The sequence below is a fragment of the Pyrgilauda ruficollis genome, unplaced genomic scaffold (assembly GCF_017590135.1).
Source record: "Pyrgilauda ruficollis isolate IOZ18807 unplaced genomic scaffold, ASM1759013v1 scaffold32, whole genome shotgun sequence".
NCBI lineage: Eukaryota > Metazoa > Chordata > Aves > Passeriformes > Passeridae > Pyrgilauda > Pyrgilauda ruficollis.
In genome coordinates, this window is record NW_024524600.1 from 1252317 (window position 1) to 1278156 (window position 25840).

General features: G+C 36.7%; 1 protein-coding gene across 16 annotated transcripts in view; it reads left to right on the plus strand.

Annotated features, from left to right (window-relative positions):
• The window catches only part of ANKS1B (ankyrin repeat and sterile alpha motif domain containing 1B), a 404705-nt gene that overhangs the window by 251058 nt on the left and 127807 nt on the right, over positions 1–25840 (plus strand). For all 16 annotated transcript variants that reach the window (XM_041474291.1, XM_041474292.1, XM_041474293.1 and 13 more), the window contains one exon: positions 1179–1331. In XM_041474291.1, the coding sequence (XP_041330225.1) occupies positions 1179–1331 (153 nt within the window). The remainder of the gene's footprint in view (positions 1–1178; positions 1332–25840) is intronic.

Genomic DNA, 25840 nt, shown 5'->3' on the forward strand with positions numbered 1-25840 from the left:
AGAAATGTATATTAGTAAGCAAAAATGGGAGACTGGCTTTTAATATTTGCAGTCACCCCTGCACAGTCAGGAGAACCTATGCAAAACCCATGATTTCTAACCCTCTAAAGCTTCTTAACAATTTACCAGTTCAGTGTATTATCAAGTTAGCAATAGTTACATTTCCATAGAGAGACAATATGTGCAGAATACTGTTGAAAATTGAGGCTATTTCATAATTTTTTCCACCTCATTCTACTTTCATTTTTGCCACTATTGTAGATTACTTTAAAATTCATTATAACAGTGTGGTGTAACAAACTGCACAGGTCGAGGCTTTGTAAGTTTTATCTTAAATGGCTTTAATGACTGTCTTGAAAGTCTTCACTTGTGTCACTAAGAGGCAGTTGTGAAAGAGAAATTGCAGCTTTTACCTCCTGGCCACTTAACAAAATTCAAAAAAATTAGACATCAGTGATATTCTTAGTTTTTTATGAAAACAAGGTTTATGATATTAGGTGGCTGTGTTTCTATATAGATGCAAGTGGTACATTTCTGTGTACATTATTCTGTCAATTCCATTCCAATAATATCTGGTTCAGCTGTCCAATCTCAGGCAGTGGGAAATCTAAAACATGTTAAATTCCCATGCCATGAAAAATGTGAGCAGGTGAGCAGGAAAGAGACTTTTTTAAAACCTTCTCTGGGGATGGAAGAATATAATGCAGGTTCAGCTGTTATAAAATAACTTATAGCCTGGTAGGAAAGATAAATTAGGAATAATACAACCTACACCATATATTTCATTTGCAGTATGATACCAAAAGAACCATTTTTCAGTCTAATTTCTTCCCCTTCTCTGAAATCTGAGGTGAAAATCTGACATTTTTGGGCAGTAAGAATATTAATGTCTCTTTTACCCTTTTTCCTTCCCCCACTTATGGATTCTCTGATGTCTAGAAAGAATTGAACTCCAGCTACAGTCTCTGGTGTAAAAGGCAAGATTCCATAAGAAAAAGATGCATCAAAAACTAAGTTCTATTACTGCTTAAACACAAAATCCTTTCATGTTGTACTAACCATTAAAGACTGTTGCTCAGAGAAGAAGATAACTGACCCAGAGAAAATAACATGTAACTCCTGTTTGGAATGATGTTTAATGAGTATCACCAGTAATTTTGCTCATCCTTGTTTTTCAGATGAAGCAGATCGGTCACGATGGTTACAACCCCTCCTCTGTAGCTGAATGGCTGGATTCCATTGAACTGGGTGACTATACCAAATCCTTTCTAATTAATGGCTATACATCGATGGACCTTGTGAAAAAAATATGGGAGATTGAATTAATTAATGTAAGTTGATTAATTTATAGCAGTAGTTCCTCCCAAATACATTATATAGTACTTGTCCTTGTCCATCAAGGAGAACACAGAAAAACAATTTGCACCACAAATACAGCCGTCAAATGCTCTTAATGACTACACCTTTCATGCCTGTACCTGGGTTGGCTGTACCCTTTGCTTCCATTTACTTTGCCATTGTCTTTAGCATGGTATTCAATCAGCATGATTATGTTTGCCTTCAGGAGGCAGAATGACATTAAAAATATATTTTGGGAGTTTGTAGCTACAAAGCACACAGCTCCAGCTGAATTAGACATAAAATAAGGAAACCTTATAGTTAGTAAGTCACTCTAAAATAACACAGTTTTTTATTTAATTATCACTTTTGCTTGAAACTTCATTTACATGACTCAGTTTAATTAGATGTTCACATGGGGCAACCATAAACTTTAATGTGGACTGCACTGCAGGGTAATTTGGAATGAGAGGAAGTTTTTGCTGTTATAGTGAAGTTTGTAATGTTACAGTGAAGACATTGACAGTAAAGCTCTGCCAGAAGAATTTTCATGTGAGTTACGTGTCTGAAAGTGAGTTGGTTTCTCTTGTAAAGGACTGAGGATTGTAGCTTTGCTGTAACTTCTGAAATTAACTGTAATGTCAGTTTATATTAACTTTTAGGGCAACCTCTACATGGAGAGAAGCCTGATATCCTATGTTATTGATTCTTCACAGAAAAAAGGCTCTGCTCTTCCTTCAGGTATAGGAGATGCTGCATCTCTGCCTCTGATTAGTGCTGGAGTCCCAGAGCAGTCCAAGGGCTACCAGTAACCACAGTCAATCAAGCATAAGATAAAGCAGCTGGTGTAGCAGTATGCTAGGAAACAGTTCCCACTGTGTCCCAGGCAGAAATAGAAAACATAACTATGGTGTAAAGCCCTGTTGCAGCACAGTAACTTCTGCACAAGGCAGCATCTAAACAAAAGAAAGAAAAACATAAAAGGAGTTATTTCATCTTAGTTGGAAGACAAAACCATCGAACATTAGAATTTGTTTTCTTGCTGTCACGGTTGATGTTAACTAGCAGAAAAATGTAGGGTAGGGCCAAACTCTGCCTTGTGTGTTTTGTCTCATTTAATGTATCTTGCAGGTACATAATTGGAAGTCAGGATATGATTGATGCATTACGGATGTCTGCTGCTAAGCTAGTTATAACTGGGATTCTTTTTTCTCTAAATTGCTGGAATTTTAATAAGAACTGAGGACCCTTTGCCTCAGAAGCTAATATAGGTCATCAATCAGCAGTGAGTTGAAAAAAGTAGAAGATTCTGCTCTTACTGTTTTCTGTAATTTTGCATCCCGTTTTGCCACAATCAATTTGCAAACAAATTACCCTTTAGCTCCCCCAAGTGGATCATTAAAACGTCATTAAAGGTTTGTGGTTTGATTCCAGTTTGATTAAACTGATGAAAAGGGGAGTACCTGTACTGAAGTTCACAGGAATACACTTCTGTAAAACTTGTAAAAACCAAACCCTTATGTCCTCTAACTTTAAAGTTTAACATTATGTTCAATTTGAAGGCCTGTACTTCTTGGGAAAACACCCCTTTTGCCGTGAGTTGCAAGAAGCTGTTTAATAGTCATATAAGCACTTCTATAGATATAGGAATTTATAAAGAGAAATAATTTTTCCACCTGATAGGTTTGAATTATATTGTTTAAGGGCAGAGTTAATAAAAGTTTTGCCTTATAAGAATTACTGGTTTAGTCCTGCCATATTTGATTCCACCCAATCAGTAGGAGCTCAATGTAATGATATTATGTTCACTAAGAAAATCTATAGCTTAGAAAGGTATTTACTATTACTGGGTTTTTTCATTTGATGGGAATCTTTCAGAAATTGACAAGAAATTGGTTTGAAGCATTGTGCAGTCTGTCAGAACGAGATACTTAGCTCTAACCAGCAGGCCTACTGTCTGAAATTGATTTCAAAGGTCTCACTTCTTCAGTTGATGGCAAAGAAAAGCTTATTGCAGAAAGTTTTTCATAAAAGGATGCATAAAGGTCAAAGCCACTAACTCAGGAACAGGACTCTTCTCTTGAGTAGGTCAAAAAACAGCCGCCTGGAAAAAGAAACAGACTCCGAATCATAAAAAGAATTCAGAGTACCATTGGTTTGGAGGCTCTGGATGCTTAAGTTGTAGATAAAACAAGAAATTTAAATTAAAGTTATGCCTAATATGCAATAAAAATATGTCAAGGGCTACAGAAATGATAACTTATTCATTTCAGTTTTTTAAACAGTTTCAGCCACTGAATTTGACATGAAAGCCATACCTAACTTGCTTCAAGGAATCCCTTTGTTCATATTTGGTGCTTCTTTCCATTTAACTATTGGGAAATCAACCATGGGTCCTGGAGGGGTAGAAACAGGTTTGGTGCTAGAGATAATATCTGTAATATCTTCTGTTTGGATCCCTCACTACAAGAAGGAGGTTGAGGCACTGGAGCATATCCCAGAAGGGGAGCAAAGTTGAAGGGTCTGGAGCACACATCCTGTGAAGGGTGGCTGAGGGAGCTGGGGTTGCTCAGCCTGGAGAAAAGGAGGCTCAGGGGAGACCTTTTCACTCTGCACCCTCCTGAAAGGAGGCTGTAGCAAAGTGGAGGTCAGTCTCTTCTCCCAAGTGACAAACAATAGGATAAGAGGAAATGGCCTCAAGGCTCACACTGAATATTAGGAAAAAGTTCTTCACTGAAAAGAAAGAATTGTTAAGCACTGGCACAGGCTGCCCAGGGGATTCACCAGGGTAGAGTCACCAACCCTGGGGATATTTTAAAGACTTGTAGGTGTGGCATTTAGAGATATGGTTTAGTGGGACCTGACAGCATTAGTTTTATACTGGAACTCAACTTCAAGGTCTTTCCCAACTTAAATGATTCTGTGATTAAAGTTATCCTTCATGATTTATCCTTTATTCCCATAGGACACTGAAATAATCCGAAATTTGAGTCTTCTTGTCTTCCTGAAAAGAACAGTTCTAACTTTATTTCCAACACAATTTTATTATTCTTGTAAATTGTCATCTAGGTAAGCACATTTAAAAGCACTGTGAGGAGAGCACCAAGTGAGAGAATGTCCTGAGGCGTTGGTGGGAAAGGGCATCTTCCCTCAGTTTTTGTGGCTCCCCAGCCAGCTCTCAGGCATGAGAAAACAAATTTAACATTCATCTTCCTAAAATTTATTTCAAATTATTCTGGCTCGGTAGTGTCATCTCTGACTTACATGCTAGTTTCTTTCAAACTTTTATGTGTACATAGAGCATGTGATTCTTCGAGTGCAATCAAGCAGCAATTTCTAAAAGCATTTGAATCAGAAGAATAATTATAAAAGTTACTCACTTGTGTTTCTTGTAAGCTCCCACCAGCATTCTCAGTCCTTCTTCAACAAGTCAGACTTTGAAATTTAGATTTTGTTTCACTAATTAGTTTTTCATTTAGATAATTTAGAATTTTCCCAGATCCATTTCCTTCTGTGATGGGCTTTCTGGGAAGCATTGTTCTAATTTTCTTATCCTGGGATTGTAAGTATTCAGAATGCCTTCTCCTAGATTAGGCTTTCCCAACACTTCTGCTTTTGTGTCCCAGGTTTCTTGGCTCATTAGAGAGATCAGATTCTGTATTCTGATTCAGATATAATTTATTCAATGCTGTAGCCATGAAGAACTTTTCTGAAATACATATCATCTGCTGAAAAAAAGGTCCAGCATGTTCTATAATCCCCTAACCCACCTGTGCACCTGTGCTTTGAAGTATAAATGCTTTTCTATATGACTAATCATATTATCCTTGTCTGTTATTCTAGATTACTTATGTAACCCTCCCCCTGAGAGACTCGCTCTCTTCAGGGAACTTTTGCCATAGAGATTCTTCAGGCGAGGTATAAACACCTTAAAAGCACAAAGCAGATTATTTGTCGTGTAACACACAATACTTTGTAGGACTAACGAACTAGGCATTAAATCAACTCCCACCAAATGAGTCACTCAGTATAATGGGCAAGTAGTCATCACTCAGGTAAGGGGAGAGCTGGCCTCTGGGGCTCACTGGAACAGGCTGATCTGTGGTAGTGCTGAGCTGCTACCTTCTGATTGCCTTTTCTTTTTTCTCGTTAGGATTTTATGCCCCTTCATGTGAGTATTGTTCCTTGAATCCTTGAGGTGCCAGTTTTCCCTGTCTCAACAATCTTACTTATGTCTGCAACTTTACCTTTCTTATCTCGAATGCTTCCAGCCTGTGCACTCTCTCACAGATCCCTCTCACGCCCTAGCAATTTTCTCAGAAGGAAACTGAGAACAGTTGCACAGCTGCGCTGTACTGAAAGTAGGTCTGGAATCACAGATAGCTGAACTCCTGGGAGGAGGGTTACATGGAAGTGGCCTGGTTTACATTTCTTCTCAATTAGTTCATCTGGCACTCTGAGCTTCTTTTCTCATACATACTTCTTTCACATGGATGATTCAGTCTTTTTCTTCTGTAAAATTAATCTTTATGCTATGGTTCAATTACTGTCCAGCTTTGAACTTTTTGGGAAGTGTCCTTGAAAATCTCTCCCAAATTGCACTCCTGGTTTCTCTTGGGATATAATGGCTGCTGTTCAGGATCAGAGCAAAAAATATCAGAGAGAGAAATTAGTCACCAATGGACTGCCTTCCATTAGTTTATAGCTAAATACTTTGGACCTTTCACAAGATCACTGATGAGTGATCCCACAATTTAATTGAATTATCTACTGCATGGAAAAGTGACTCTTTAGTTTCATTTAAAGTGGGTACATGATTATTGAAGCCCATTATATTTTTACTCTAGGAATGAAAGAGCCTAACAGCAGCCATAGTGAAGCAGATCAGTAGATCTATGTAACCCACTGTGGTGTCTATAAAAATCACTATAAACAGAGGACTATGGAAGGCTACATAGCAAGTATATTATGAGCAAGCATATTATGAATTATTTGCATAGCATTCTTAAAATAACAGTTTTGAGTTCAAGGACTTCTGAAATTGGACCCAACTGGTCCTTGACTTTTTGACCTTGAAAACGTTCCTATCATCATCAAATTTTGTGATCTTACTGCCAATCTTCTTGCCTATAGAATGAACAAATATATTGAGCTGCTGAGGTTCATTCACAGATCTCTTGAGGAATTCACTAGAAACCTTGTTCCACCTTGAAAAGTGTGATTTCTTCTGCAGTTTCCTAGTTTCAAGATCTATTTCTCCATGAAAGAACCTCTTCTTATGGCTTAATGTCATGACTGCTGTTTTGTGGCCTTTGGGGTATTTTTTGTAAAAGGGTTTTAAGAGTGGTTTCATCAAAAGGCTTTAGAAGTTCAGGCAAACAAGCAGAAAATTGTTAACCTTCACTGTGTGATTTTGACTGCTTCAAGTATCACCAGTAGGTTCCTGAGATATGAAGCATCCTTACATGCAGTCACTTCAGTTCTTCTTGGTTGTCTTTATTCATGTGTGAATTACTAGTATGCATTTTTTAATTCCTAGTATTTCACCTGGGATAGCTGTAGGGGCCAGTATTACCATGGATCTTCCATGAAACTATTCTCAAAAACTTACATCAATTTTGTCACTTTCCAGTCCTCAGATAACAAGTTTTTAAGGGAAAAGTTACACATTATTGCTAGTAGCACATCAAATTCATCTTTGAATTCCTTCTCTGTTTATATTTTCTGTGTTATGGTTCATTTTACACACTTCTATAATTTGTCCTGTCAATGGTCTCATTTGCAAACCAAAGAGTCTTACATCATTTAGTAATTTCAGACATCCAGAAATCCTTCTTCTGTATCTTTCTGGTCCTTCTCTTTGCAGCTCCGCTGCAGTCACAGAGTGGCAGTGATACATGTCTAATTTCAAAGTCAGAATTTCTTTATGCATATCTAGCTTGAGCCTGCAGGTCTAAGTTATGGAAGCCACTGTGTAAACTTAGTGCTCAGAGCTCTCATGAGGCCCTAGCTGACTAATGCACCTACAATATCTATGCCATATAGTCTGTGCTTAAAGAACTTAAACACACTGCACTTACTGCATTCAGATACCTTGATCAGGTTACTGTCTCACTTAACAGCCTCTTCATCTACTCCAGCAAAGCAGATAGTAACTCCTCAGTTTGGGTATTACAACCAAATGGATGGACTTTGTACAGTGCAGACTTGACAGCTTAATTTACCATGCTATCTATCATGAAAAGATTTCTTTTTCTTGGGAGGGCTGTCCTTCATATTGTGTTTGAAAAATTACTCTGTGACTCTTCTACTTTTGTTGTTACTTAATTTCCTGAGTGTGCCACTCTGCAGAGACAGTTCTGGGAGAGGAACAAAACGTACTCTGAGACATCCCAACTCCAGAATTACAGTTCCTGTTCCTTTTCCTCTGCTTCAGAGCCTCCTGCTAGATTTCATATCACTGAAAAAAGTGTTTAGAGCCACAGTCCTTTCTGATCTCCCAGAGATACTGCTGATTGATAAAGATGTCCATAGCTTCCTGTAGCTGCTTTCTGAATGGCACTAACAATTTTGTTGGTCAGAAAAGCTTTCAAGACCATGAGGCTGCACTAGCAGTAGGCTGTGGGATCTTAAGTTATTAGGTATTTTGTTATTAAAAATATTTTCTAGAGTTGTGGAGTGTAGAAAGTTGTCTGTAAGACTTTTTCTTTGTTCACTCTTTACAAACATTTGGAAGCATATTACTAGGGTACTTGATTAAATTCTTGGAGTTAATTTATGTGAGCCAATACTTCTTTAGACTCAATGGTATTGATGTACTGGTGCAAAACCAAGTGTCTTCTCTTTCAAAGTTGCTAGGTAGCATAAAATTCTTGAGAATGTCTGGAAAAACAAAGGAACTCTTTTACTAAGGAACAGATATTTCTAGCCTTTGAAATTTTAATGTGAATCTTTAAAATTCTCTGCCAGGCAGACTGAACTTTGGGTCTTCTCACTCAGTAGTAGAGTAGTAACCTATGTATAAGGTGCATGAATACATTCAGGAAAATGTTTGCTACTACATTTATGGTCAGTTTTTTATTAAATAACTACAATTTTGAAATGGCTAATGGACAACCTTGGTTTGTTTGAGGAAATATGAAGGAAAATTTCAATATCCATTCAAATTCTTTGGCTTAATTTTCAAAGCTATCCTAATTATATTAATTAGGATAATTAATATAATTAATTATATAGGACCGGATATTAAGCATTGTTTTGACAACAGAAGAGTTGTTCGTGTTTTTCATATCAAAAAGATGAGTGTGGAACTGAACAGCTTTCATTATGATGTATTACTTCTTCATGAGGTAAGATGTATATGGATTTGTTCAGTTGCTCCTACATTAGTAGGACAATGCTGTAAATTGGATCACATTCATATCTGCTAACCACTATCGTTGCAAATACAAAGGATAACACTCTAAATTATTCTATTTACCTTTGACACTGGATCAGTAGGTTCATTAAATGTACTAAAAAAGCCATGCTATATTATACAAATAGCATTTTTTTCTGTATATTGGAGTTATGTAGATTTCCTTCATCCAGGGCACCCACAGAGGTCTCAAAGTAGTTTTAATAATGCATATCTGTTTCTTTTGCAATAATTAAATATGTACCAATTACAATCATGTACTAAATTTGTTCCTTTGGATCTTGCACCTGAAAATTATTCTTTCTGCAGTCAGACTCTTTCTGTTTTGAATGCTGATAATATCTCCATCATTCAGTTCCTAAATTGCTGTGGATGTTACTTATAATTTAGAAACTGTTGCTATGTTGTAGTATTGCAGTGGCTGTCTCTAGAAATCTCATTGGACGTTCTGTATCCTCAACAAATCCATGTGCCAGTATTTTATCATAACATGTTTAACTCTTCCATACAGTTTCTGCATGTAATGTTTTGCATAGGTGGTGATCTTACAGCCTGGGAGTGATTTGATGTGCAAGCTTCTATCTGTTCCTCACGCTAAAGAAAATACTTTTCAAATACATCATTCTCTTTCCTCTATACTGTTACTTGCAAAAGAGCTTGAGATGACATAAAACATGGCAATTCCTTTAAACATCTTGTGTTTACCTCTTCCCACTCCCACTTCAGATCATGGCAGTGCTTAGGCTTCAGAGCAGTGGGAGGGAGGGAGGGGAAGGAAGGAAATAGCTGCTGCACTGTGAACAATGTCATGACATTTATTGTTTTGGTAGCATAATGATTCTTTTCTAATCCACCTGATGTCATTTTGTACACAGGTTATTTAAATAGAAGACATGATATAAATACTTTGAAGTAATTTTCCTGATTCTGCCATTTCCTTACATTATGGCAATAACAAAAAAAAAAATACTGTTTTGTGATTTAAAAGTGATATTAAAACCACCATGTTTGATTTGCAAATCTAGCCATTGACATTTGCAGATAGCAATTGCTTTTCCCTCCTTTCAAAGGCAAACATTTGCTTTAGAATTTTTTTAATCAGAACTTCCCCCCCTCTTTTTCTCTTTTATTTCGTTTCTTCTCTTCCCCCACTCTCTCTTCAAAACAAATTATAATCAGGTAGTGATTGGCAGTCATTTTTAGCACTAATAATCAAAGCTGAGCAATTTTAGCACCTATTGTGTTCCATCTACAGGATCATTTTCTTGTCCTGTAACACACAAGGTAGCACAAATGATTGATTTATTTAAAAAATTATCTTGCATTACAAAGCAACCCGCTCTACCTATTGCCAGAGAGAGTGCTGTCTCCGAAGCATCCTAACAAAATCTCTCTCCATTCAGGGAACAAATAAATTGCCTTATCATTTGATTTTCTGTCTAAAATCTTGGTGTTTTATCAGAAGGTTCATATTTCAAGTTTCAGAATGTGATCTCCTTTCCAGGGAGTACAATAGACTTCTTATTTCCTTTAAAACCCCTGGAAAGTAACCTCTTCTGCCAGCCCACAAGTTCTCTACAAAAACAGATAAAGTAAAGTCGCTAAATATTTTGTTGTCCTAGGCAACAACTTGTTCTGCCTTCAGTAGCTTAGAAGAGACCTGAATAAAGAATTATATTTTACCAGCCTAACCTTTTAAGCGTTGATGAGCCAGCAAGGAAATTGGATTTCCATTTCAAAATAATATCCTTTTTCAGATCAAGCTGATATTAATTTAGAAATTGTATACATATCCTATTTTGAATTTGACCCCTGAAATGTGCAGGCTTAGGATAGCATCCTTCATTAAAACAAGAATTGTTGATTGTAGTAAAAGATAGGTGCTGTAAACAATTTCATTATGGGTATTTTATTTTGTAGACAGTATTTGTGATATTTGAGCTGAAATAAATTGTTTCAAATGCTTGCATTTTCTACCCACTAGACCTACCTCTCATAGTTTTAGCTTAAGGCATTTTGAAACAGATTGTGTTGATTGAAGGTCAGTACAAAATACTTGAAGGTGATGATACATAAAAGCAAACAAGAACATAATTGTGTTCATGTTGCAAACTAATACTTCTGCTTTTACTTTGAAGCAATTTGCAGTGATAAAAATCGTAAATAAATACCCCCTTTTTCAAAGAAATAAAGCTGCAGAATTTATTACGTAATTTTTTTAAGGACTGCAGTACTATTTTGGTGCTTTTCAAAGAATACTGTGTTCAGTAGTGTGCAAAGGAGAAATAATTCTTCTTTAAAATCTTCTTAAATCTAATTTTATTCTGCTTCTGCATTGCCCTATAGGTTATTGTGAGGGGTTGATATTTCCAGTTAAAATTCCCAAGTGTATCAGATCTTGGCTAGCATGATTTGTCTTCTGTTTGCAACTGATTTCAATAGCTGAAAGTAGAGAGGACTGAATGGCAGTCATTTTAACTATAAAGATATTGAAGATCAGAATACTTTAGAAATATTTTCCCTCTATAACAGATTTTTTCAATATTCTCAGGTGTGAGAGCCAATGCAGTGTTGTGCCATGCAGACCTTTCAGTGTGATTAATGTGCCAGAATTAGGACAGCAGCCTTACCCTGGGTCTTTTGCTTGATTCTCCTGTCTCATCTTATTCAGAGCTACTTTGGATATCTCTGCAGTCCACTGTATTTGTATCACACAGCCCTGGATTTCAAAAAAGACTGGAAAGTATTATACCAAGTATATATATTATTAGAAGTAAGGTAAATTTTTTTCAAAACAATAAAATTGAGGGGAAAGGAAGTATTTACTCAACTGTAAAACGTTCTGTTGCAGCCTACAGACAACAGGGCTTGAGTCCTTAAAGTCAGCTTCAAGGATTTTTGTCTTTCACTGTTTTTAACTTTCAAAGGAATAAGGTTTCAGTCACTTTCCATAAAGGGCAGTGCACAATTCTAATAGATGTTGGTGCCAAGAGACCTGTCATATTCAGTCTGTATTATTTCAAAATTAAATACCATTTTCTCCAGTTATAAATTTTCTATGGATGTAAATAACACACTGGCAGCCCAAATGTTTACATCCTTGAAATAGTTATTGGCAGGTACTTGTGATCTCTTTCATAATGATCAAGACCTTGCAAGGTTATGTACATTTAACTCCTGATTTAGATTCCTGCCTCAGATCGTACTTTCTTACACATTGCTTATTTTAAAGATTGTTCTTCTTACCACGTAGAGATCTTGAAAATGCTGTATTCATCCAAAAGCAGTATGTGTATGGATTTGAATGCATTTCAAAAATATGAAAAATAATTTGAGAAAATGCAGTTAAACTTGGGGTTTTTGTGCAATGATATTCAAAATGTTATTCAGATAATGAATTACAGCATAGCTGTTGCAAGTCTGTGAGTCTGTTAATAGGAAATTAGAAAGCTTTCTAGGTTTCTGGGGTTCAAAACAGAAAATCAGTTTCAAAGTCAATTAGAGTGCTTTATCAGTGCTTTTTTAATCTGTGAACTAAGTGCTTGATTCAGATGCACTAATGACAGAAGCTACTGGAAAAAATATAGTTAGGCCTTAGTTATTCTTTTCTTCACATATTAAAAGCTGGATCAGAACCTGTCTGAGCTAGTCAGGTTATATGAACACGTTCATCAGTCAGGAAAGGACATATATGAGTTTTCCAAATGGCATTTTTTGTCACTCTTGAGGCATCAGCTAAGCACCTGGCCATCCTGATTTTCTCAGGGTCTGGACTTCATGCTACCCTTTAACGTAATACATTCAATAATAATAATTATATTCAGTGGTTGCAGATGAGCTGCTAGTGGCTGTCTTTCAGTCTCTATCATCTAAAGATTTTTTCCTGTTCTACATGCATGATCTACTTGAAAACAGAAAAGACAGTCATAATGACTTTCTATAAAATACTTTCCCCTCCAGTAAACCACAAAGAAATACATATGCACTCATGTGCACACATAAAGCACAAGAAGAAGAATTATGCAGAGCTAAGTATTTAAAACATTTGTGTTCCCACACACAATATGGTTCTACTGTGTTTTCAGTGAACATAACCAAATGCAAGGTATTTTGTGCTTCCTGCTTTATAAGTTCAATTTATGTAAGATTTATATAAGCAACAGATAAGCATCAAAGTCATAGCTGAGGAGGATGGATGGCAAAACACCAGGCTAGTTCATAAATTTACATTATTAAAGAGAAGTGATAGATCTGTGCTGCTTCTTTAGTTGAAGCTGAGGAACAATTTGCAAGCAGAAATAATTCTTCTCACCTGCTTTTGATAGCAAAGTATACAGTAGCACTAGTACATGACATCCACCAAAAAAAAAAAGTTCATTATTTTAGGCTATCTGCTCTTATCTGTGACCTTTTTTTTTTTTTCTTCTTTTTTTTGTAATTTATGGCTCTCTGGGAATCAGAAGCATGAGAAGTGACAATGTGAGAGAAAAAAATATGACAGAAGTCTAATATGCCTCTAAGCATATGGAGTGATTTGCTTTGGAAATTGGTTAGAACAGAAGCATGGGAAAGAGGAAGCTGAGAACTGAGGAGAGCTAGTAGTAAATGAGATATGTGCAAGGATGAGATGTCAAGAGTCAGAAACAAGTGCCATTAGAAACTAATGGGCTTAGCAAGAATGACTAGAAATGTATTTTGAAGAAACAGACACAGAGTATCTAAGCATCATATAAAAAAAAGATGACAGTCCTTATTTTATGTCTGTTTAGAATAGATGCAAATGACTACACAGATACATAGTTTCAATTATTCAGAATTGCTCTCACAATTAGGTCTTCTGTTTTTCTTCAGTCAAATCAGCTTGCTGACCCTTTACATCAGAGATTCATCCTCAAGGTTTGACAGCAAGCTCCTAGAACGCTCTCTAAAATATAATCAGAAATTATACTTTCAGTATTTTTATGGTGTAATTAATAAACAATACTATGGATATGAAAATGGTGATTTACAGAAAATGCAAAAGATGACCACATGCCATATATTATAGAAGAAATAAAACATTGGATAGTGTTTCAGGTAAGGAGATTTTTGTCAAGAATGCCTTGATGTGAGAAAGAGTTTAAAAGTTTATAAAAGATTCTTTGGAGATGTTTCATTTAAGCTGAGGTTCTTGGCAAAATATTTTCCTGTGGATTTTGGTGTGTACTTCAGCTTTTCACCATAAGATTTCTAATGGGCACTGGAATTCAGATAAGGCAGAGAAGCAATCTGACTGCTATCTTCTTTGCATTTCCCCAGGGATTTAACACAGATTATTCCAATGTGTCAAGGATAAAACCCCCTCACTGTTTTGCAGGAGGTGCTGTTAAGTGAAAGGGCTGAGAATCTGTGTTTATTGCTGACAATTTGTTATATTTCCATAAGCATCAGCATTTTAGCATCCCATTTGTTTGTGTTAACCTAAGTGGTTTTTTCCGTGTAAGTATGGAATTAGCTACTGCATTTTTCTACAAGGAATCAAGGAAGATACTGCTGATAATTAAACACAGACCAATTAATAGGAAAATGAAGAATCTTGTTTGGTCCTGAAACTCACCTATTTTGTTTGATTGTACATGTAGCAATTAGCAAGACACTAAATTAACTCAGAGGGTCTGAAATATAAATTTTTTGATGAGAAAATGTCAAGGTAAGTTTCAATGAGGGTCAGAAATGTGTTTGCTGATAAGCAGAAAACTGCCATCAGAATCACAACACACATAATTCTGAATATGTAAAATCTTGCATTTGGACTTAGTCTTCATCATGTCCTCCTGATGTCTTGCAAGTAATACAAAAAATTAAAAACAAACAAAAATAAGGAACAAAATCCCAAGACCTGTCCCAAGTATCTATCAACAGAGCTATCTCTTTATAACAAATCTCTTATTGAATTGTAAGAGATGAGTGTTAGTGACAATACCCACAGTTAGTTTTTACCTACAACTAGTAAATTAATAATAAGTAGTAGCATGTTTTATTTATTTTAGTAGCTAGCTGACACTTGGCTTTGAAAATACCATGGGAAATCAATTGTTTTCATTGTTCATTTTGTTTTCTGCTTAATCTTTTTTATCCCAATGGTAGTTTCCAATCAAAACATTTCAGAACTTCATTTGCTCTCACTGTGAGTTTCCCATCTGAGTTCCTAATCCATGTACTACATGCCAAAAGTAGTACAGAAAGAACAAACACCAGTCAGTGCAATGGACATTCTGGGACATATCTGGAGGTCTTATAGCTTCAGTGCTTTCACCAAAGCTGTCTTGCCAGCAGCTGCAAACTTAGAATTCTTCTGTATCTTCTCATGAAACTTACTGATATTTTAGGAACCCAGCATGCTTGTTCAGTGCCTTGATTTGCCATGAGGCTCTTGGGAATGTTTAAAATGTGTGCACTGAAGTGTCGCTGGTGATAGGATACCGTGAGTTGTTCAGTTGATATGTGAAGCTATATACAAAGCAGTATTAAAAAAATAATAACTATGCATTCATTTAGCAGGGTGGTATAATTCAATGTATACTTATCCTGATCTGCTTCTTGTGTCGTGTTTAATTTACTAATGGCCTCCCTCCCCTGGCTTTTTTTTTTAAGACCTCTTTTGCCAGTCTTCATATGGTACTACAGCATGAGCAATAAAAACCAAGGCTACCAGTATTCTTGGAGAGCTTTAACTCAACCAGTTTCTCTCCTCATGGATAAGCACAAGAACCCTCAGTTACATTATTGATATTTTAGAGTGCATCTTCTAACCAGCCATTACCAAAATGATTGAAGTTCAAAAGGGTTTACAGGACAACTTTACTGAATTATTATATAGGGCAACTATAACTAATTAGGCCTATAACTATATAGGGCAGCTAATACTATATTATTATAAAGGGCAATGTTGGGCAAAATTCATAACTGTGTCTTTCATGTGCCCATTATGTTAATTATTTTGCATATTCCACCCATGAAGCGGGTGGAAGTGGAGCAAGACATTGCATTATTAGAAAAAACTGTGTTTTCCCTATGCATGTGTTAATTTTTAAGTTCCTTGTGATGATTGGTCCTACAGTATGCAATCATGGATATACTGGTAACTGTCCAGATTATTTTATTTTTACCAAAATAAATTGGCTTAAAAAGCAGACACTCTTTTTCATAAATGTGTCACAGTTATGAAAATAAAATTTTGAAATTTATTACAAAAACTTAAAAATAAATTGCATTTGAAAATCTATATAATTTTAAAATATCTAAATATTTTTAAAAATCATCTTGAAAGTTTATTTCATATACCTAGGTGATCACTTGAAATTGGAATGAAATCAATAATGTTTTCTTTGACCTGTATTGAACATGCTAAGTTGTGTTCTGCTTTAGCAAAATGAGCAAAAATGGAAGGATAAAATTCCTATTTACAGCTCAGTCATAGGAGATACATGTCTAGTTTCTTGCTATAATCATTGAAGAAATGCAGCCCTTTCTCTGATGTGATTCATCTAGTCCTAAAACAAATGCCTAAATTATATCAGATGAGTCATGCCTTAAAGGTGCCTATTTTTCCCTGTTAATTAAAGGGACCTTTACATGAGTACTGAGATCTCTGTCATGGACATTTATATGCCATAAAATGAATATTGCTCTGAATCTCTACCTGGATTTTTTTACTTGAGAAAATACAATAGAAATTATTGACTTAAAATTGTGATGTACAGAAAAAATAATAATTAAAAAATAGTCCCAGTATCAAAACTCCTGAGATGAAACCTGTTTCCCCTAGAAACCTGTTTCTTACTTGAGGAAACGTACTTGAAAGTCTCACTGTGTTCTGAGAAAGTAATTGTAGCACACCATCGTATACCAACACGTTTTATCATTAACAGCCACTGCATGTACCAGACTGCTGAATGCTGCCTACTCCTTAGGAACATCATGTATCATATGTCTGGCTTTTTCAGTCCTGCAACTATGTCTCTCATACTTCTATGGTATTTGTACCACAAAAGAGAACAACTTTTACCATGTCTTTTTAAATCCACGCTCCTAGTTATGAATAGAAAGAACAAAGTAAATAACCTCAATTTTCTGACAAGTCAGTATACTGAAAAGGTCCGGAATAATCCCATGTAAAACAGATTTTCCAATTTATGTTTTAAATTTCTGCATTTTATCTAGGACCTGTGTTTTTTTTATTCAGGCAAGATAAATCCCATTCAAATAGCACCGACCTGATTTTATAAGAGCTGTGCTCTTTGCAGCTATGCCTACAGATTTGAACCCGTTTGCACTTCCTAAGGCTAAATTTTGTAGATGATGGTAATTTGTAAACTTCACAGCAAGATCATAAATATTAATTCTATGTTCAGTGGTCAAAACAAGCAGTTGCTTGGTTTGAAAGCAACTTACTAAGAAAGTATAGCTCAGCATGTCTTGTGGGTTCGGCTAATACATCTGCTTTACATTTGAGGCCTAGAAAACTTTATAAACATTTTTTCTAATGTTCTCTTAGAAAATAAGTACATATATGGCAAAGAAGGAATGAAATCTGATTATGCTGTCTTATGTGCTGAAAACAGTCATACATGCAGAATCACCAACTCCTGCCTGTATTCCTGAATTTAATTTAAAATACAAAATAGTTTGAATATGGTCTTACAGTGGTAAAAAGACATGCTATCAAAATGTATTTTAAGTCTCCTTGATATTTCTGTGCATCATCTTAGTATATTCTTGCACATATCCCCAGAAAAATAGAAATATGTGCTTTAGGGAATTACGAGAAAAAAGAAAAAGTTCAGCAGAGAATTTAAATTATATCAGTAACAGAATTTAATACTGTTCCCAATACTGCTCTGGAGTACAGAAGGAACAGGACAGAACTTTATAGGTTTGAAGTTTAAAACCAGATAGCTGTCAGAGTAATGTATCCAATTGCTTAAAAAACAAGATTACACAAAAAGACACATTTAATTTAGTTAGAGGAAAAAAAAACAGTAATGATATATGAAAAATTAGAAAACTCTCTCTCTCTCTAAATGAACAGTGTAAACATCATCCTTTCATAAATTTAAGGTAGGTGAAAGCCAGAATAGTCCTGCATGACAGGAAGAAACCTAGCAGTAATCTCCCCAGCCCTAAATTGTGTGATTCAGTGACAATAACACATATTAGCTCTCCCACCAAGCAGCATATACTGTGATACTGCTTACAAGATGGCATTTTAGAGTCATTGTAATAAAGGAAAATTCCACTAGGTGGATCTGGTGCTCTTCTAACAGGGATCGAGAATGTTAGTGCACAGTAACTCCGTGCCTTTACTTTTTTTTCCTTGATTGTTTTCTTAACTCTTCTTATTATGTCAGAATCCAAACATATAGTTGGATTTTAGCACTAATATTATATTTATTGATTAAGGATAAAATACCCGTGGTTAAATAAGACGAAGGTATGAGACTTCAATAATGTGTAATTCCATTGCTGAGTAGTTAGTATTTTTCTTACCACTAGTATTTATCTAAAATGCTAGAGCCATGCTTTATTTCAGCCCTTAAAATTACCTTGAATTTTTAAACTTGTACTGTAATCACAATGGACTTTGAATTACATTTTTTCTGGGAAGTATCCTCTGTCTAAGTAGAATTTTAAATTGGTAGATTTATTACATTTGAAACATTTTTATCACCTCAAGTGGAATGTGACAATGGTATGTGAGTAACTTTCTTTTTGTATGGGTCGTTGCTTAAGTGAGGATGCTGATTTATACACATCTCTAGAGCTCTGCTATATGTCCTGGTGCAGCCACTCATATTTTTATTAAAATCAGTTTATACTTATCAACTTTTTCTCTCAGATGGCCTGGGATATGTAACTTCGGGCATGCAGCTTGTATATTCTCAACTTGTATTCTTCTTTAAGGGCTGCAGTTGCTGTTTGAGACCCAAAAGCCTTATTGCCCAAACACGTGCATCTCCCAGATGTGGCAGTCTGGTCTAGTAAAAGGTGTTTTTCTACAAATCCTACCCTTTTGAGAAGGTTTAGAGTGGGTTGCTGGTTCTACAAAATGTTTTTTTGTCTTTTTTTCTTGCCATTTCTGGTGTTGCACCATTGGTTATTTTTGCAAACAATGTTCACGTTATTAATGCTAGGTAACTACTACAAATATTTCCACAAACTGCAGGACTTAGTTTGTTTCAGCTATGTTTGCATTTTCCTAATATGCTAATGAATAAGTTTTGGAATATTACAGAGAATAATATAGAAAATAAAGCATAACCAATATGATAAATTCCCAGTCTGCACACCAGAAAATCAATTTCTGATGTTTTCTGATGTTCTCATTCACTATGTGTGGTCTTATTTCTGGTGGGCATGTGGGTTCATATGCAGCAAATATAAACCTATAAAACAATATATTGACAATAGTCTTGCTGAGACACTAGAAATTATTGTCAGACCCACAGAGGTCCACAGTGCAACACAGACCAGAACAACAGGCCAGAAATGAGAGCTTTTATCATGTACTACTGATAATTATGATTTAACTGGTATCTGTTTTCTTTTCTTTAGGTCACTGTTAAGAAAGCTTTTAAAATCAGGCTGTGCATTTTCTGTTAAACATAAAAATGCAGAGCATCTACTCATTAGCTATTTTCAGCTAATGCCATGCCACACAACCTATGCAGGGAACAGGATTGGTGCCCCACTTCTTTTCATGGTAGGTGTAGAATGGAGGTCTACTTCAGTCATTGAACAAGACTAGAAGCAGAGGTATTTCCCTGTGTGCAAGAATCTCAAAAGACTGCAACATCCAAAAAGCATTCATCAAAAAGAGTAAACCAGTCTGAAAAGTGCTATGGCATGTTTTAAAAAGCAATTATTTGGCTGGCAGAGATAGAAAGCTCCATCTTTCTATAATCGAAAAAAAAAGTGGTACGCTCTTTCTAAAGCTCAAACCCGTTCTTTCATCTTGCCATAGCCAACCCTCCCTATCATAAGTATTACAAAGGTGTGATGTAAATACCTTCTAAGCTCTAGGAAGGCTGCCTAAAAACGCCAGGTAAATAGAAGGTCAAATGTGCAATTGATTGTGATTCATGTGTTGAAATACCCTTGTGACCTCTGTTATTCTAGAAAAACGTAAGACCAATTAGAACTAGATACTGCAATCCAGAAATTCTCAGTACTCAAATGAAATTAAGCATGCAATAGCCATCAGAGGGTGAAGAAATGTGTGAATTTGCAAAATTTATTTCTGCCAGAATTTCTTAGTGAAATTGAAGCAGACGTAACTTTCAACTACAAAAAAACTACTCAGTCTTTATGATTAAACCCCAGAATCTCATGAGTTAACAATTAGTAGAAGTTTTGAATTCTTTTCAATTTAAAGCTTTTCAACTCTTTTGACTAGTGTTGCTTAGCATAACCAGGAGCTATCACTGTAACCAATACTAAAGCATTTGTGAGTGTGAAGAACTAGCAAGGAGCATTATTTTTAACTTTTGTTTCTAAGCAGTGCGATAGCAACAATACTGGTGCTGCGACAACACTCCTCTGCCTCAGTTCTGCCCACAAGCCTTACCTTAAACAAAGAGTACGTACTTGCAGAATTCCATTATTAATGATCTAGAAAATTTACATAGTTATATGAAAACAAAATAATAATCTGCCAACATTTGGACATTTCAAACTTAAAATAAAAAATAAAAACCACAAGGATCAGTCATTTTGGCATGAAAAGCTTTTTCATATGGTTCATAATGTGCATTGCCAGAATTGACCTTGAACTGAGAAGCCTGCAAGTATTTTTCTTTTCTCTTGGTATTTCAAAAGAATATTTCTATTATGTCCTAAACATTTTTTCTCATTGTGAGCTTTATTTCTAGAGTAACCTCTTATGGTGTGTTGTTTCTCAGGAGAACACATAAAATGTCACAGACTAGCCTGGCAGATTACAGATTGCTCTGATGGTTCTTGACACACCAAGACAATTTTGGAAACTACTAGAGACAGAAAACATTTAAGAATGGTTTTGATTAGAATTCTGATTTCACTCTTATTTTTCCAAGCCATTATTGTATTCATTTCCATGTGGACCCCCCAGGATACTACCTCTTTAATTCTGTGTGTCTGTTACTGCTGGTGGATTTGTACTTGCTGCAATAACAAGCAAGCAGCAAACCTAACCTCTCTGGCTTATGGTACATTACCAAATTAGTTGTGACTTCAGAGCAATGAATTCCATAGTTATATCTATATTAGTAAATTAAACAGTGTTCAGGAAATGTGTCCAGGCACTAGAGCACACATTCAGAAGGGCCCAGGTATCCTTTTGGCTTATACCTACTAGTATTGAAGAGGTGCTTGAAAAAAAAGCAAAAGATTCTTTTTTGCTCCTTCTTCTATTTTTCTGCTCATTGCATTGTATCCTATTATTCTGGAAAAGGCAGGAGAATTTGTGCCCTCAGCATGATTTTTACTCTGGTATCATAAAGTATATACATGCATTAAACCAGTTTAAAAATATCCTGTTATCTGCAATGACAAATGTCTATCTTTAACTCCCTGTCCTCTTTTTCTTAGTTACCAAAACCCATCTTCATTACTGTCTTGCTGTAACAACACTTTATATGAAATTCTAACGACTTGCATCTCAACGGGGAGTTTTAATTAGGGACAAAAGTTTTCCCTTTCTGTCTTTCTCACAATACTGTCATACAAGTAGCAGATGAAAGGTTTAAATTTTAATGTGTACTCCAGCATACTCCTTTGATTTGTATTCTAAGTACTATTTGGCAGCCTGCCCTTATTACTTGTGTTTTACTTTATTGCTATACATAATTTTGAAAAATTGCTCTTAGAGTTGATACAAAGTATGGGTGAGAATAATCTAGGCATTTGCTGTTATATATCTTCCATTATTACCTTGTTTCCAACAATTTTGCTCTACTTGTCAGCTCTCTCACACTCTGTGATACCCAGGTTTTTGGATTGCTTTCTAATTTAGACATCAACTGTAAATTAAAGTCTGCTGCTTCTTCCATTGCTCACTCTGCAGACATAACTACTTTAACTCCTCATAGAAGGGATTACCATATTATCTGGACAATGTTTGGCACATTGACTTTCTGACTCATAATCAGTTTGTCTGTCCAGTCTAGAAGAAAATTTAGCTTATCCATATTTTATTATGAGTGATTTAAATTTTATTTTCATTTGATCAGGTAAAAACCAAGCAAAACACAGCCTTCCAGCTGTCCTGCATCACCAGGGTGGCTCTGTTTACCTGATGGTGTGATTTCAGAGGTCTCATACATCCTGGCTTACCCCATGGTTTATCCTTTAGAAATGAATTGTTCCATCTCGAATTTTATCTGAGGGAATAGCTGCTGAAACCTGTGGTACCACAGGTGTGATGTTGTCAGTAGCTGTGCTACCCAGGTACATCAGCACAGGCTGAGGCCACACATCTTGGCAGCTGTTCCCTTGGTGCTTAGGTATGTCTCAGCCTGTGACTTGCTTCCCCTGGGAATCTGTGTGTGTCTCAGGGTGGGGCAGGGATGGCACAGGGCGAGCCTGGTGCTGCACCGACTGTGCCACAGCGCTTCAGCAGTCAGCTGCGCCTGGCGGGTGGGGCGGTGTGGGCACACAGCACCCTCCTGCCCACAGCCTCTTCCCTCTGACTGGCAGCGTCTGAGCCAGGAATGACTCAACTTTTCTGTAAGATGCCGACAGAAGTCTCGAGCGCTGTTATTTAAAACCGTAGTATTTCCGAGCTGAGCTAAGCGGATGTGTAACACATGCCACAGAGCTCCGTCGTCTGCTTGATGGAGTCGCTTTGCAGAGCACTGAGAGTAATGTTTTACCATTGCTGCTGGAAAGGAATGGATTTTGAGAACAGACAGAGAAACAACAAGATTTAGGAAGGGTCCTGAAGCAACAGCGTCCCACAAGGCTGGGTGCTCCTCAGGGCAGCAGGGCAGGGCCTGGCAGTCGAACCTCATCCCACCACCCCAGCGAGGAACAGGGCATCTGCAGGGGACCAGGGCAGCCCCAGGAATCGGGCACATTCTGGAGAAGGGAACAGGCTGAGCTGGGATATCGGCCCACAAGGGGTATCAGGATCAGGCAGGGTGTGGAGTCAGGCTGGGAGCTGGCGTCAGACATGGCCCCAGGGTTGTTGTGCAGAGCTTCACCATGGTGGTGTCTGGGGGCCTCCATGAGGCCAAGGACAGCAGAGGGGATGTGCTCTGGGCCTCACCAGAAGTGTGGAGTAGCTGAATGCAACATGGCAATGGCATGAGCCTAGTGACTCCTTCCTTCAGTTGTTGCAATCGTCCAGAATGTAACATCCTTGCTGTTTATATAGTTTACAATATATCACTACTTTTTAATTGGAATTTGAGATTGTGTAGATCTTTGGGCATGTTCAGAGATTTGGATGTAGTAGCCTACTTATATCATAGAATCACAGAATGTTAACGGGTAGGAATGGACCTTAAAGATCATCTAGTCCCAACCCCTGCTGCCAAGGGCAGGGACACCTTCCACTAGACCAAGCTGCTCAAGGGCTTATCTAACCTGCCTTGAACATGGCCACGGCTGGGGCATCTACAGCCTCCCTGGGTAACCTGCTCCAGTGTCTCACCACCCTCACAATAATGTCTTCCTAATATCTAATCTGAATTTCCTCTCTTTCAATTTGTACCTATTACTCCTTATTCCTGATGAAGAGTTGCTCTCCATCTTCCCTATAGGCTCTGTTCAGGTACTGGAAGGTTGCTATGAGGTCTCCATGCAAGTTTCTGTTCTTCCTTATCCTTTATGTCAAAATCTGGGTATAACAGAGACACCTTTAGTGAGGGTCACTACTACATAGGTGCAGCAGCTTGCCTTTGGAGAAACTCCTCAGGATAGAGGATACAGGAACATTTTAAAAGTTTCTACTCAATAATCATTTCTAGGATATCTCACTTTGGCTTGTCATTCCTTTGTGTATGACAATCCAGCTGTTTTAACTAAGTTGATTATAAAGCTTGGTGGTTTTCTTATTGTTTGGGTTGTTTTACCTCTACTTCTGTAAATTAATTTCAAACTTTCATAGGTTTCTAAAAATTAAGTTGATCAGACTATGAAGGCTGGTAGAAAGTTGACTCTTTCCACAAAATATCACATTCTTACCATTTAGTTCTTTTTCAGTTGCAAATGCAAGAAAATAAGTATGTTGGATGAAATGTTGTACTTATTATTAACAAAGAAATATAGTAGTTATTGTTATATTTAAGTTCACAAAAGTGTAGATAGATTATTTGGTAATTCTATTCTTTAAAATAAGTATATTAGTATCCCTGCTAGTTTGTAGGCATTCTCCAAAGTCAGTGGAAGAATATAGGTACCCCCGTGGCTAATTATCACATGCTAAACTGTTGGTTTATTCTGAAATTGTGCATTTTACCTCTACTGTTCAATGGTGAGTGTATGATGGGGAATAAAACTGTGCTAATATCCAGATTTCATGTTACTGAGCTCTGTTCTATTGGAAAATTTTCTCTTTTCATCTGGATAGTGATCTGTTCTGCAGTGGTTGGGGATAAGAGCAGTGTTCTCATCATAGCAGTGACTGCATGTTGAGTAATATGCCAGAAGACTTCTGACTTTCGTGAGTCACCAAATCTGAGTGGTGTGGTGATCCTCTGGGCTGATTTGAAGGGTGGAGCAGGAAGAATTTTAGAATGTTTCTGATCATTCTTGAAGTGATCCAGTAGCTTCTTGTTTCTACTATATCAAATACATCATATACATTGAGCAAAGAAATGTTCTTACCCATTCAAAGAAGCAAGCAAAAGCCAGAGGAGACAGAGTCTGTATGATTTTTGAGGTTAAGTTTGGTTTTGGGGGGTAATTGACAAGGCAGAAGTTTCACGTAAAAAGATTTGAAAGCAGCTTATCTTATTTCTGAAGCAAAATACTTCACTCAGGTAAAGGTTGTATAGTTGTGGAGAAACTCCTAAATGTTAAAATGGATACAGACTCCAATAAATGTTGTACTGTTTGATATTTCTGCAACTTTCATGCTGCTAACTGGTTTGTGGAAATCCTCTGATTGACACTTTCAATTATCATGTAGTATTTACAACTTCAAAACTTGAATTTTCTTCTTTTCTGTTTTTAACTGCAGTCAGAACACTGACAAAATAGCAGAGCATATGAGCTTTTTAAGGATTAAAGAAAAGCAGTTAAGTCCTGCATATGAAGACACAGTGTATAGGTTTTAGAAAGCCATCAAGGCCATTCTCTGCTGATGGACTTTGATAGGATATGTTCTCTTAAAGTTAGAAACTATTTAAAGAAGGATTTTTTGAGAGTAGTCACAGAGAGGCTGAGTTAGATTACAAACTGAACATGGTTAAGGACTGTTCATGGATTCTGAAATTAAATGGCATGAGCTTATTGACATCTATTCAGCAAGAATCTCATCCTTATCTCCAAAAGAACAGGTAATGATGTCTGAACATCAGATGATGATGTCTGTGAGAATGGTCCCTGGAGCAGACTGTCCTGAGAACTATGCCACAGAGAGTGCTAATTTGTCATCTCAGGGTGAAGGCTATCAGTTAATTAACATGTATGATCAGCAGTGTGGTGCCTGGGTTCACTCCCTGGCTCCATTCCACTGAGCAGTTTAGCCACAAACAACTATCCTTGTTGGAATTAGCAGCTTTTCTCTGCAGGCTTCAGGCTTGCTAATGGGCATTGCTCATTGATTCAAAGGCATGTTGTGATTTAGTCTTGTTCAGTGGGTTGCTGCTTTTCTTTTCTTGCCTTGCATTATAAATTGATGAAAGCCCTTCTGTTAGAGCACTGGCAGAACCTGGTGCCTGAAATGGGAGGAAAAGACCAGCTTACACCTTATTCTCTTTCATGCAGTCTTACTGCCATTTTATTATGAGATAAAGGCAATTTGTGAGCAACCTAGCCAAGTAATCTGGTTTTGTGTGTACCATAAAAAAATGCCCTGGCCCACAGTCACAAGTCCCATTCTACAGGAATTTAAAGAAAAAA